The sequence below is a fragment of the Berghia stephanieae genome, chromosome 1, assembly GCF_034508935.2.
Source record: "Berghia stephanieae isolate SIO BIC M18660-M18661 chromosome 1, UCSD_Bste_1.3, whole genome shotgun sequence".
Lineage (NCBI taxonomy): Eukaryota > Metazoa > Mollusca > Gastropoda > Nudibranchia > Aeolidiidae > Berghia > Berghia stephanieae.
This window is the reverse complement of record NC_088360.1, coordinates 15,041,203-15,056,202: the sequence shown is the minus strand read 5'-3', so window position 1 is coordinate 15,056,202 and position 15,000 is coordinate 15,041,203. Positions and strand designations below refer to the sequence as shown.

General features: G+C 34.1%; 1 protein-coding gene across 3 annotated transcripts in view; it reads left to right on the top strand.

Moving 5' to 3' along the window:
* LOC144968821 (uncharacterized) overlaps nucleotides 1–15,000 on the top strand; it is a 103,303-nt gene that overhangs the window by 87,350 nt on the left and 953 nt on the right. For all 3 annotated transcript variants that reach the window (XM_078907542.1, XM_078907532.1, XM_078907550.1), the window contains 8 exons: nucleotides 3,082–4,403; nucleotides 5,855–5,966; nucleotides 7,203–7,389; nucleotides 9,106–9,164; nucleotides 10,349–10,605; nucleotides 11,511–11,602; nucleotides 13,234–13,446; nucleotides 14,983–15,000. The exon at nucleotides 14,983–15,000 is cut by the window's right edge and continues 953 nt beyond it. In XM_078907542.1, coding sequence (XP_078763668.1) covers nucleotides 3,082–4,403; nucleotides 5,855–5,966; nucleotides 7,203–7,389; nucleotides 9,106–9,164; nucleotides 10,349–10,605; nucleotides 11,511–11,602; nucleotides 13,234–13,446; nucleotides 14,983–15,000 — 2,260 coding nt within the window. The remainder of the gene's footprint in view (nucleotides 1–3,081; nucleotides 4,404–5,854; nucleotides 5,967–7,202; nucleotides 7,390–9,105; nucleotides 9,165–10,348; nucleotides 10,606–11,510; nucleotides 11,603–13,233; nucleotides 13,447–14,982) is intronic.

Genomic DNA, 15,000 nt, shown 5'->3' with positions numbered 1-15,000 from the left:
CTAATTTATTCATTTTTCTTATAAAGCTTTACCTCTCAAATATCAATTGAGTTGACGCCAAATTTGCTTTCTTTAGAAATTCAATTGAGACTTTTGACAAGCTTATTATTATTATTATTATTATTATTATTATTATTATTATTATTATTATTATTATTATTATTATTATTATTATTATTATTATTATGATGATGATTATTATTATTATTATTATTATTATTATTAATTATTATTATTATTATTATTATTAATTATTATTATTATTATTATTAATTATTATTATTATATTATTATTATTATTATTATTATTATTATTATTATTATTATTATTATTATTATTATTATATTATTATTATTATTATATTATTTTATATTATTATCAGGGATATTATTTTACAATCACTGTCACCTAATTGGTCAAGGAGCACTCTCAATCTTTCTTGACATTGTTACAAGGCAAGACACCATACAAATGCATCACTCGCACAACTTAAATGATCTTCTAAAGCCATAATAAAAAGATGATATATCATTAAATTCGCCTTTTAAAGAAAGGAAAATTCATTCTCATGAATTAAACATATATTATTCAAACCATGCGCCATATTAAAAATTACAAATAAACTATAGATAGAACGAAATTGACGTCACTCAGCTCTGTGTTGTTGTTTTTAAACAACCATTTTAATTTCCTTTAAAATGATGACACTAATAAGATCACTTATAATATGACATCATATTAGGAGAGGAAAGACTTTCAGATCAAGACAGTGCTAGAATACGTTTTGTTTCATTTTGGCGACACAATTTACTCAAGTTTCCTATTTATTCAAGTCTTCAGATAAAGTTGGACATCGTGGTTTTGAGCATGTTCATTCTTGGCATTTAATTTTATAGAGCTCGAGATGTTCCAGGTTTCTCTGGCTTTAAGTTGACTTATAAGACTTTCTTGTTATCATTTGGTTAGGAACGATAATAATTTCTAGATAGATCTAACTCATCCAAGTGCCAAAAAACTGCTCACTCACTACCCAGCGTCGTCCTCATTGACGTTGGCTGCCCGCACTCTGTGATGACAAAAGTCCGTCTATTCTATTCTTCTGTTGACGGTATCATATTATAAAATAACTGCTAGTCAGGCAAAAAGGCCAGACAAAATTAAGTTGGGCTCAAACTAGAACCGTTATTTGTCCCCTATCCTTGAAGAGTCAAACGCCAAGAAATAAAACCACATCACGCCCTAAGTAAGTTCCACAATTTAGATTGACTGACATTTATGTTTGCATGTTTTATTTCTAACATATTATCTCCTAATTTTAGACCTGCGTCGGACAGAGAAAGTCACTCGCCATACGTCATTTCAATCGCCAATGATATCAAATATTCAACGTTGTATGGACTATGACTTTACTGTATGACAGACTTTTCTTCAAATAATACATAACGGTATATGACCGCTATACTATCTGACGCAATGTTCAATGTTATGCATTTTGTGGTGCTATTACAAAATTATTTATCTAAAGTTTGATCAAAAACATTTCATATCATGATTCGATAGTGTCAAATAAATGACCGTTTGCTGTAAGAAGTCTGAAATATGAGACTTCTTTAGAGACTCTTTAGAAATTTGGGATTCATCTAAATATATAATGTGATTGAGTTGCGGGGTCTGTCGGAAAGTACTCTGCGATAGACTAGCGTCCACCAAAAAGATAGCAAGCAATTGTTATTCTCCGTTTCACACAATAGAAACCGGGATAAACTCCAACTTCATATGCCTAATGGCTCTGAAGGACTACTTTCAGTTTAAACATATAATAGAAAGACAATGAAACTTGGGTATGCTGGCAGTTATAACCAACGAAAAGAATAATATAACTTATTTTATTGGATAGAAATAGATATGTGGAAGGAAGGCACTCACATAAGGGAAGGGAGAGGGAAAGGAAGGGGGAATGAGAAGGAGAGGGAGAGAGAAAAGATATATATATATATATATATATATATATATATATATATATATATATATATGTATGTATATATATATATATATATATATATATATATATATATATATATATATATATATATGAGAGAGAGAGAGAGAGAGAGAGAGAGAGAGAGAGAGATAAATTCGGTGTCGAAGGTTAATAAAATACATTCATGACTCCCGCCCAGTAGCCGTAACACAACTGGAGTTTAACCAGTTAAATGCCGCACTCGGGAAAACTTGTGTATTTGAACACGTGTCAGAAAACTCGTCCTTCAAATATCGATCATTTTAAATGTCCCACACCTTGGCAAAAACTCTCAAACATGGAACTTTAAATGACGAGATTTCTGGCCATTTAAAAAAAAATACGAGTTTTTTCAGAGTTCGGCAGTTAACTGGTTAATAATAAGTAAGGGTAGGCACTTTAGAAAAGTTGCCATTGGATCAATACGGAGTAACTTATTGAGTCCGTCAAGAAAACAAAGTATGCGAAGGGAAATTAAACGGACTATCATTTCCTGATTCTAAAGTAACTAGCGGAGTTTTCTCCGGTGAATTTACAACATAACACTTAGGTAGCAATGTGGTTTTGGAAGCATGTTAAAAATCCAAGTAAATATTGTTGAAACATCTAAATGGAATTTCTAATTTTTAAAAAAACGTGTCCGGCGTAAACGATTTTCAGCAAGATAGAAAACAAACTTCTAATACTAATATTCATTTATTTAGTTATCTCTTTGATATCAAACTATTGTATCATCAATTTCACTTGTTTTTTTTTCTGAAGAATCCTTTAAGTTTGGAATGTTCAGTGCCTAATCCCGGTCTTAGTTAGATATCAAGAAAGCAAGAACAAGACATTCCATTCTTTGCTCAAATCCTGACAAATTCATTCATTGTCAGTTCGTTAAAAATCTGATTTTGACCAATTCTGTTCATTTCAAATGTTCGATTTTTTAATTTTTTTTTTTTTTTTTTGTTCTTTTTTTTGTTGTTGTTGAGAATAGGCGTGTGTGACTTGAATTAACTTTGATTCTTGTTTTCTAAATTATTAGTTAATAATTGCATTTACTTTTTCACTTCAGGGCAAGTATTACACCCCATATGACGCTGCCCTCATCAAAGGTCATTCAGAGGCCAAGGACATCTTACGTCATCACGGGGGCGTTCCTGGTACAGAAGTGTCCAATCACGCCGCTGCCACAATACAAACCAAATACAAATACCACAGTAAGAAGAAAGTAAAGGAAGACAGAAAAGAGAAAGAGGAGGAGGAAGAGAACGATGAAAAGACCGATGATTGTGAGAAGAGGGACAATAATAATGTCACTCCCGATGAAACAGTTAAGAATGAAAACGATGAAAAGAAATCAAATGAGGATAAAAAGGAGACAGATACTCTAACAGAAAACAAAGTAGAAAACAAAACAGCGCTTGTCGTGGGCTCGGGTAAATCTGCTGACTCTGGCAAAGACAAGGCTAAAAAAACACCAGAAAAAGCTAAGCCTGTTTACGTGGAGGCGTCGACACAAGTTCACACAGTCCGTCCAGGTGTTTTAGTTGGAGATTCGACAGAGGACGAGCCTAGTGAAAAGGAACCATCTCGCTCGCGGCCGCAATCTTCTAAAAAAGTTGAACAACCTGGAAAATTGAAGTCAAGCCCCAACTCCGAGTCTGAAAAACCGAAGCCTAAATCCGAGACAGGCGTCAATGATAATAGCAAAAATTCTCATTCTCATGATAAGAAAACAAAAGACTCTAAGTCTAAGCCATCTCCCTTAGTTATAAAAACTGCTGTGGAAGACCAATCCACTGACGAAGAGGAAGAACCCACTTCGGAGAGATCCTCTCACGGAGCTCATAGTTCTACGTCTCACGGAAATAGCTCAGATGTTGAATCGCTTGACAGTGTAATTCATAGTCGGAATAGACAGTCTTCAATCAGCAAAAGTAAACACAAAAATTTAGAGAATGGGAAAGCGATGAGCAAGGAGACTGACAACACAACAAACAACAAAAATAATAGGTCAACTGTGAAGTCAGTGAAAGAAAAACAAATCCCACCTCAAAATAAACAGGAATCCAAGCTAAATAAGCAGCCCACAGAAATCGTCAAAGAAAATTCAAAATCAACGAAGAATTCTACTAATAAATCTGTAAATAATAAACAATTGTCTAAAGAAAGTGTGCCTAATTCTTTTGAATCAAAAGAGAGTGGAGGTGACAGAAAAAGCGATAATTCAAATAGAACCACGCCGCGGGACTCGTGTAGTGACGCTAAGACCCCCAGATCTGACCAAGATATGGGTGGACTTTTCTCAAAGAGAAAAATAGCTGCAATAAACCATGCAGACAAAAATACATCATCATCACCTCGTCAAGAAAATGGAGAAGTGCCAAAGAAAATGTAAGTTTATGTTTTTAAATTCCATTGACTTCTTTGTACTTTGAGTTGTTTTTTTTCAACATTACGTCTTGTAATATTATGTTTCGGTCCTTCGATCATTTCGATCTTTTTGTTATCTATTCTTGTAATTCTACAACAATGCACGCGCTATATTGAATTTGCGTTATCAATTGGCAGAATCCTTTTCTATCAAGGAGCATTCTAGCTTATGAATGTCAACTTCTTTGGGTTATGAAATTATGTTCCAAAATTCATCATCCAAAACCTAAAAAAAAAAACTTCAAATGAACTTAATGGGCGGTTTTGGGTCTTTTCACAAAAAAAATTAACTACCAATTTTGGGCGGCTTATATCTGTTTCATCATTATCTATATGATAACACACAATTGTGGTGAAAACAAAATATACTTTATCTGTTTGTTTTGTTTGTTTTTTTTTTGCGTCCTGATTTGAAAGTATAACAATCTTGTGGCAAATTTTCCGCAAAAAGTAATGAAGGAATAATTTCCATATTCTTCCCTCTTATCAACATTGTAGGCTTTGTGTCACCATTTTACAGCTTTGGCTTATGAAATGTGTATTACAAAGTTGCGAATCAAAATTTCTTGACAAAATATATGTTAAAAATATGTAATTTGGATTATAAATCAAAATACTCGTACACATACCCTATAAAAAATCTCTCTATGGTGACATAAAACATTATCTCTGTAATACTGTGAAAATTTTCAGACAATTTCAGGGAATGGATTCTGAGAAGATTTGACACAGTATCCCGTAGCCCTAGTAAAATGACATATTGAGAAAATAACAAGGATTTTCCCATAATTGGAAGATGCACAGCACAGATGTGTGGATGACTAATTTGATAACTCCTTTATTGATCCTTTTTAATGATAAAAATAGTTGGTATCCACGTTATGACTCGAATTAATCAAGACATGTTTATGTTATCTCCCGAGTTAAAACGCACAGTATTATAGGGTTGTTGTTTTTTTAAACCCTAAAGAAATGCAAATACCAAAAACTAGAATACTCCTTTTATAACACACTATGTAGTAACATTAATACAGAGAAAGCTAAACTCTAAGATTCTCGAGGTTTAATATTTACTTTTTTCTCCGTCTTGCCAATAAACTACCGATCAAACAAATATTGACTCTATCTTAACCACCATAAATTAACGATTAAACTTCAAGACTAGAGAACAGTAATAAAACATTGCTTTTTAATAGGATGTTTATTCTACAATTAAACCTCAAGACACAGATAAGGTTACAAGATATGAGTCTGAAATGTGTGCAGGTTATCATTAAAAATATGTGTTGTTTATGTGAAAATTAAAACGTATATTCATTTAACTAGCTGTAAGCAAGCACCGTGTAGGGTATTATATCATTGTATGTTCTTTCTACGTGTTATTATCTGAATCATTACCTCTGCTCATGCAGCAATGATGGGTACACAGACAACGATGATTCTGAGTTAGAGGGTGACAATCAGGGAACGGAAATGCCAAGACGGAAGAAGACAAGGCCCAGTAAACTCATATCTCGTGTTCAGGTAGCACTGCAGTCTGATGTTGTCATTTTTATTATTATTATTATTATTATTATTATTATTATTATTATTATTATTATTATTATTATTATTATTATTATTATTGTTATTATCATCATCAGCATTTTATTATTATTTTTATTATCATTATTAATTAATATTATAATTAATATTAGCTTTCGGATCGGAAGGTCCTGGGTTCGAGCCTCGCTCGACGCATAGTTGAGTCCTTGGAAAAGACTCTTTACTCACATTCTCTCACCGTACTCAGGTGTAAAATGAGTACCTGGCCGTTAACAGCGTTGTCTTTGTCCGAAAAATTGTAATGTCGCCTAACAGGCGTCATGTCTCGTCCCACATGTTAAATGTTGCTGTTGACCAGGGACCCCTTGTAATGCGCTTTGAGCTCTTTAAGTGGATATTGCACTATATAAAAGCTCAATATTATTATAGCAGTAGTTGTAGAAGTATCTGTAGTATTATTATTGATAGTAGTAGCAGTAATAATAATAATTATAATAATAATAATAATAATAATAATAATAATAAATAATAATAATAATAATAATAATAATAATAATAATAATAATAATAATAATAATAATATAATAATAATAATAATAATAATAATAATAATAATAATAATAATAATAATAATAATAATAATAATAATAATAATAATAATAATAATAATAATAATAATAGTCGTAGTGGTAGTAGTAGCAGTCCTGGTGATGGTAATAGTTATAGTAATAGTAGTATTAGAATTAGTTATAGTCGTAGTAGTAGTAGTAGTAGTAGTAGTAGTAGTAGTAGTAGTAGTAGTAGTAGTGGTAATAGTAGTAGTTAGTAGTAGTCATAATATTAGTAGTAGTAGTAGTAGTAGTAGTAGTAGTAGTAGTAGTAGTAGTAGTAGTAGTAGTAGTAGTAGTAGTAGTAGTAGTAGTAGTAGTAGCAGTTGTTGTTGTTGTTGTTGTTGTTGTTGTTGTTGTAGTGTGGCACAAAATATTTTAATTTCAAATAGTAAACGTATACTTCCATTCTTACAATATCCTTTTGGTGTATTTCCAACTAACACACTAACACTGACTCATACTTGTGTTGCGTATGGTTATGTGAGTGCAATTCCTAATTTCAAGCACACCACACGTTTTGGCGATTGTTTTGCAATAGTACCTCAATCACCCGCTCACCAACCTCGCTCGAAATGGCTTTAACTGATTTGCTTATTCCTTGCAGGAGAGCGTCAAACGATACGAAGAAGAACGTCGCTCCATCCGCCGGTTGCATCAGGTTAAAAGGGCTCAGATCTACTCAGCCCCCATGTATGACGTCAGTCTTTTCAAGGCCATCATGGACAACAGCCAGCAAACGAGTCAAGGAACACCAACCAGCAATGCATCAACCTGGGACGAATACCTCCAAGGTAATAGCTTTACTTAGTTGACCCAAAGATGATAAATACCATCTTTGGTTGACCCCTGGCGTTCACTATTAATTTGTTTCCCATAATGTAATCAGGTATTACGCCCATGCCTGCAAGATGAAGATTATTAAATTCAAAATTAAAATAATGACAATTAGATAATTGAGCTATTTTTTATATTTACGAAACATACTAAAATATCTCCTGAACAAAGAAATTTAGATCACATTTAAGCTTTAAAATTTAGCTTAACGTAACCTACAAAACCCGACGTCATAAATTGTTGGGTTTCCCATTTTTGGGAGGCAGCCAATGCTAGATGGTTGAAGACAGCCATCTTCCCAAATTCCACTCTTGATGTCGGGCGTATATCAGGACAGCGTCAATGACGTTCTAACTTGCTGACTTACTGCCTTTGCCGAAGAAACGACTGTCATCACAATAACAAACATAATTTATTTAGAAGTATAACATCTAACTATATCCTAAATATTTTCTAATGACGTTATGAGCTGTGGATCTGCACACAAAATTCGTTTTCCACGTGTTGTAAGACAAAAATTGATGCAGGGTGAAAATAAAACCCAAACCTATAAACCTGGAATTGGGAACGTTTTTGTGGAAATTCTAAAGAGAAATTGTTTGAGACAGGTATCCTTCAGTAAATGCGTCGACAAGAGTCTTTCTATTCACCTCTCGTCTGTTTTGAAAATGTAAAGTATTTATGATGTACAACATGATGTATAGCTGATGGCTATTTCTAATTCTGACCTCAAAACACCGACACAAACATCTAGGACTTCCCACATGGACAGTTTCATTCCCCTGACATCCGCCAAAGACCTCCGAAAATTTTCATTTTACCCCAGAACCATCACAAGATGAGAACAATTTACCACGAGAAATTATATTTGCACCCAATTAGATTTCGTCATATAGCTTCTAGATCACTACTGAATGTTCAACTTAATGTTATTGTTCATGTCAAAATGTTCATGAGTAAAGGTGGACATTAAAGGAAGATTCATATTCGGATTCAGATTCAGTTTCAGATTCAATGAGCTAATTTATTTTGCTAATATTAATCCACCTCAACATTTACAATAGATTACATTACTTTCCATTTCACAGAAAAAAATTAATAGAACTAAAACCAATTAGTCACCGAACAAATATAAACAGATATTAATGCAGCAATGATTTTGTTTATATAAAAATCGTTGTGTATAATATAATTTCGGCTCTGATAACCCAAATTGTAGGATGGGCTCATTTGTTTAACGGAAGTGCTCTCAAATTAAGATAATATATTTTCCAATAAAACAATGTTTTTAGAATGTCCATTAATGAGCTCGGTTATCAGAACTGCAATTGTGGTCAAGTTGGTTGAAACCCTATCCTCCAATTCAGCATTGCTATAACGCAGACAGGTGCTGTTCCAATTAACACATTGATCATTATTCTTTTATTTTCACTATACTCATCATCATCATCATCATCATCATCATCATCATCATCATCATCATCATCATCATCATCATCATCATCATCATTATTATTATTATTATTATTATTATTATTATTATTATCATCATCATCATCATCATCATCATGTTCATCATTATTACTTGTATTATCATTATCAAGAATACCATGATAATCATCACCTTTAATATTCTTATGACAACAACTAGTTTCTTTTCAAATATTCCCCAGAGCAAATCAGGATAATTCAAGAGGACAGGAAATCAGCAAGACGAGGCATATCTGGCAGGGTAAGAAGATTTTCATTCTCATATTATATACAGTTTCAACTGGGTAGATCGACGTATACTTATTTGCGGGTCTGATAGCCCAGATTTTGATGGTCTCATTGATCTTGCAAAAATACTCTCAAACAAACGCAAACTATTCTCCATTAAAATAACTGCGTCCGTTTATCAGACCTACAAATAAAATTTTCACGTCGGGGTAGGCTTAGTTTTTAGAAAATCAAATTCTAACTGTCATTTATAAGATTTGATTTAAAATAAATGACTTTAGATTGCAGAGTTTGAGTTTTGTTTCTGTAACTTCACTAAACTTAAACTTTCTCTCTCTGATCGTATTACCGGCTTTAAATTCGAATTTCTTCAATTAGTTGAATCCAACATAACCTTGGATTGACGCATTGGTTGGCATAATGTCATTTTTCTCAACTCGTTCCACGAAAATATCAGAATGCCTTTTTAAATAATTAACCCAATTAATGTACATAAGAGTTCTGTATTTTTTTCCCCATTAAATAGATAATATTTTCTTTTACATTGTCACCTTTTCTCAATTCATTCAGTTGCCCTATGTAATGGACTATTAATTTAGAGAACAGAAAGAAGAAGAAGAAAAAAAAAAGAAGAAGAAGAAGAAGAAGAAGAAGAAGAAGAAGAAGAAGAAGAAGAAGAAGAAGAAAGATTATTGATACTACTACTACTACTACTACTACTACTACTACTACTACTACTACTGCTGCTGCTGCTGCTACTACTACTACTACTACTACTACTACTAATACTACTACTACTACTACTACTACTACTACTACTACTACTACTACTACTACTACTACTACTAGTTATAATAATAAGAATAATAATAGGAGGAGGAGGAGGATGAGGAGGAGAATGGGGAGGAGATGGAGGTTGTCATGATGTTAAAGTGGACAAAAAGGTACATTAGAAAACATCGGGAAATTCTCAGCTTCATACTTATTTTATTATAAACCGAATGTCTTTGAAAAGGAGGAACAAAGACGACCACTTAGAATATTATCATTTAGTTTATTTAAGTTCGGCGACTCTAATTCACAATAAATCACACAAAAAAACAATTCCAAAAGTAAAATATCCGTTTTTGGAAAACATCGTATTTAGCAGGTCGTAATATCTTACTTGACTATTCTACTTTTCTCTCCCAACTTAAGGATCAATCCTGTGAGAACTCAACGCCTACTCAGCCTCCAACCAGGAAAGGTCCCCAGGCACCGCGCCCCACAGACAGAGACCATCATGCGGACCCCAAGGCCAGTCGTACGGCGCCTGTGGGCAGGGGAAGCCTTCAGGGAAGCGACTCGCTCAGAACCAAGTCCAGTATGAGTAAAGCTGCACCTGGTGCTGGGAGGCAAGGACGACTTGAAAGAGCTCAGACGGCTAATATGCCCAGGACGCAAGCTTCTAGGAGGTATTTATTGGTGACCACCTACCATGATGTGGCTGAATATTAGATTGAACGTTAATCAGTATTTTCTGAATGATCCTTTTTGTATTTTAATTGTTAGTTCTAATGAAATAAAACTAAAAGACTATTTAAAGCACAGTGCCAGACAAATCAGAGATGAAAATGCAATTTAAACCCAGACTTTCATCAAAGTCGATGAAGGCTAATTTGGTTTTGAGAATGTATTTTGTTTTCTTATTTCTCTTTCTCTCTCTCTCTCTCTCTCTCTCTCTCTCTCTCTCTCTCTCTCTCTCTCATTTATCTGTCACTAGACCATATAGGGCTACATCTTTTAGGATTTTAATCTTTCCCCGATGTTTGCGGTCCCATTTTTATTCCTCTTATCACTCATTTAGAATTTTGCCAGAAAACTAGTCGATATATTTAAATGAACCTCATCTTGGGAAAAACTCTCAAACCTGGGAACTAGCGACATGTGACATCCTTCATGGTGCAGGAATACGTCATCAACATGGCACTCGTCGGGATGGTCCGAGTAGTTCAGTTTGTAGCCCGCTCAACTCACATTCCCAGAGATCAGTATCACTAAATTATAACACCTGACTATCTTTGTCCAGGTATTCATATATACATGAGCGCGTTGGTAAGAATGTGAATAAAGAACGATTTCGAAGGATTCAACTTTGCGCTGCCCACCCAGAAATCAACTGAAAAAGGGACCAGAAGGCGAGTCAAACAATTGTGATGTCTATTTATCCTGTGATCATCAAACTTTCACATCCCGTATCATCTTTTATTTTTCATGTGTGACATGCTTGATCATAAATTATACATTATATAATCAGAATATTGGTTTAAAGCCACCAAATATAGACTACAATCCAGCTTTTGATATTTGTACCTTTCAGTGGGACGAGAAAAGACGATCCACTTCAACTAAAACACGAAGAACAGCAGCGATTGTTGCGTCAGGCATACAGACCTTTTGGGACCATGAACGGTTTGGACTCAAACATCATCATCATCATCATCATCATTATCATCATCATCATCATCATCATCATCATCATCATCATCATCATCATCATCATCGTCATTATCATTCATTCATCTCTCTTACCTTCTATCCGTTTATTTTTATCATCGACACTGTCATCAATGCTTGGTATCTTTCATTTTCAACCCTCCCTTCTTCACCTCAACATATTAATTATCGTCATTGTCAGCATCAACAATACCATTTACTTTTTGTGCTAATATGAGACAAGCATACAGCTACAAATTTATGTTTTAAACGAGAAAAACAAATTTATTCATAAAAAATCGAAATACATAGCATTGTTTCACCGTCTCTCATAGTTTTCTTTTAAAAGATAATGTGCAATTTATAATGCAAATCCACAGTAGTAGCAGCACCATGCCATGAGCGTTTTTATCTTTTTAAAAAATCCTGATTATAAAGCATTATTAATCTGGAACTATGTGCACATATTTGCAGGCCTGATTACCCAATGATGCAATGACGGGGTTGTTTTAATATTGTTGTAATGGGCAATATTTTGCATTGGTTTGAGAGTATTTTCATTATAACAGTGAGCTTACAAGAATTTGGATTTTCAGACCTATAAATAAGTAAAAATTGGCCTAACACTTAAAATGGTCTTATACAACCTGCAAGGCTGTTTTAGGTAAAAGGACAATAAAAACAACAAATAGGCAAATATGTTACATAATATCTCGTAAAATATCTTTCATCTCTTTCCTGGCTTCGAGATCCGCTCTGAGCGGCGCATAGTCGAGTTCTTGGAAAAGGCTCTTCACTCGTTTCTTTCATCTCGTTGTATTTATTAAACGAGTTATTTTTATCATGTCCAATAACACAATGACCTTGCGAGTATCTCTTATTGCACGATAAAGATATAATGGTTTTTAAAATTATAAAGAAATGAAAGAATACGTTTATTCTACCCCTCCACGTAAGATTATTAGATATTTTGTAACCAAATTATATGGTATTAGTACTTCTATTTATCATAATTTGTATCTTTCTCCTTTCGCTTGAATGACAATTTGACCCAAAACAAAAAAAGTCGTATTTGTATTCATGCGCACGAAAAGATTTTATATGATTGCCAATTATCTGTCTTTTACATCTATAATTCAACACCAATAAAATGTGCAAAAATATTCTACAATTGTCGAATATTTTTTTTATTCAACCGGTTCAAAGCATTATTCATTACGTATTTATTGAGAGATGATAGGGTTTTCCAATGAGAGGGGTGGAATAATATATTATGTCCGGCTATGTGGTTTAATGGTGTGACACTTGCCTTTGGATCGGAAGGTCATGGCTCGAGCTCCGCTCTGAGCGGCGCATAGTCGAGTCCTTGGAAAATGCTCTTTATTCACAGGCTTTCACCGTACTCAGGTGTAAAATGGTATCTTGCCGTTATCATCAAAATTATAATATCGCCTAGCAGAAGTCATGTCTCGTCCAACATGTTAAGTGTTACTGTTGGCTTTGGTCCCCTTGTAAAGCGCATTGATCACGTTCAGTGGATATTGCTTGTAATATAATAGCTCCAAAAACTCCATGTGTAAATCTTCAACTATTTCCTTATAATCCAGGCCTGCCAAACAACCAGAGACAGATCAATTCAATGAACCCACGGCCCGTCACAGCAGTCAATACCAAGGTCATGAGTACCACGTCCTCAAAAACAGGGTCTACCTGTGGTTCAATAGTCAGTGCCAGACAACAAAGGTCAAAGGCGTTTACCGTGATGACGCCTTACGGGAGTAGAAAATACAGGGAGCCTCTGGAATTATTTAGAAGAACAGGTATGCTCTCAACGTTCTCACTAAAGTAAATAAATAGTTTTCCCTTTATTCATCCCCATGGGGAAATTTGTTATTAGGATCTATCCCAAGGGAACGCTGTATTAACACAGGCGTCAGCTGAAATTTAACCCTGCAAAGTTAGCTAGGGTGGGGTGACTTGCTCAAGGCACCACAGCGCATATGGTAATCGAATTCGATACCTTTCGGGTACAAAGCAAAGAGCGTATTGCTGAGCCACGCTGCATACCAGAAGGTAGTTTGTCATTAAAAAAAAAAAACCAATGAGATCTTCCGATTCAAAACTGGTATGATATCAGGGAAAAAGAAATGCACAATATTAAAAATGTTAGTATTCAAATATAACGAAACGGTTAAAATTCACCCGCTTAATCGAGGGGAATGAAGTTTCTTTTACTGTAAGAAAACTGAAATCTTGTATTACTCATATTTCACCGCACCTTAAAATTCCAGTTTACGGAATAAGGTTTTATCCTGACATAACATTTGATCGGTACAACGAGTCACAAATTGTTTTGTTCTTTTTGATCTGATTTTTTTTAATTTTCGATTGGGAAGGACTCTTTACTCACATTATCTAATCGTACTCAGATGTAAAATGATTGCCTGACCGTTAACTACGTTCTCTCGGTCGGAAAAAAAAATGTAATATCGTCTAACAGGCGTCATGTCTCGTATGGATAACGACATTAAAACATGACAGACCTATCAAACTAAAACCAGATAATGTGATTTCCAATGATTTGTTTACTTTTAACCGGGTCTACAAACAAATTTTTATTTCATACGTACAATTTTTTTTTAGTTTTGCGCATATTGCAGCCTTATATTACTTGCCATGTGTGAATTTCAAATGGCATTTTCAGTTAATCAAAAATGAAAAAACAAACGAAAAAACAGAAAATTATGAAATTATCAAAGCAATTTTTCAACAAAAACGAATGCATCGGAGAGTCTATAAAATACGAGTATAAGAAGCCTGAAACATTTATTTTTACAAATGAATGTTACTATTTCATAAATAAAATCGTCTTAAGATAAGAATGCGTCCATTATCAGAAAATGTAATAGTCGACAACTTTGGTATCACAATTATCTAACTTGAGACTTAGAATCTTTCGTGCTACAATGGGTTCTTGTGCCGTGATAATCATCTTCGGGCTGCAAGGCCCAGGACTCGATTTCTGCCCTTAGCGGCGCATGGTTAAGTCCTTAGAAGAGGCTTTTTACTCACATTCTGCCACCATACTTAGCGGTAAAATGAGTTCCTGGCTCTGAAACAGCATTGTCTCTGTCCGAAAAAATGCAATATCGCCTAATAGGCGCCATGTCTGGTCTTAGATGTTAAGTGTTTCTGTTGACTTGGGACCCATTGTAGAGTGCTTTGACACCTTTAATGAATATTGCTCTATAAAAATGCTCAAGTTTTTCATTTTTATTGTTATAATTTTATTATTATATTATTGTTATCTTCCTACCCCCCCCCCCCACCCACACACACACACACCACATCGATAGATACAACATCGACCAGAA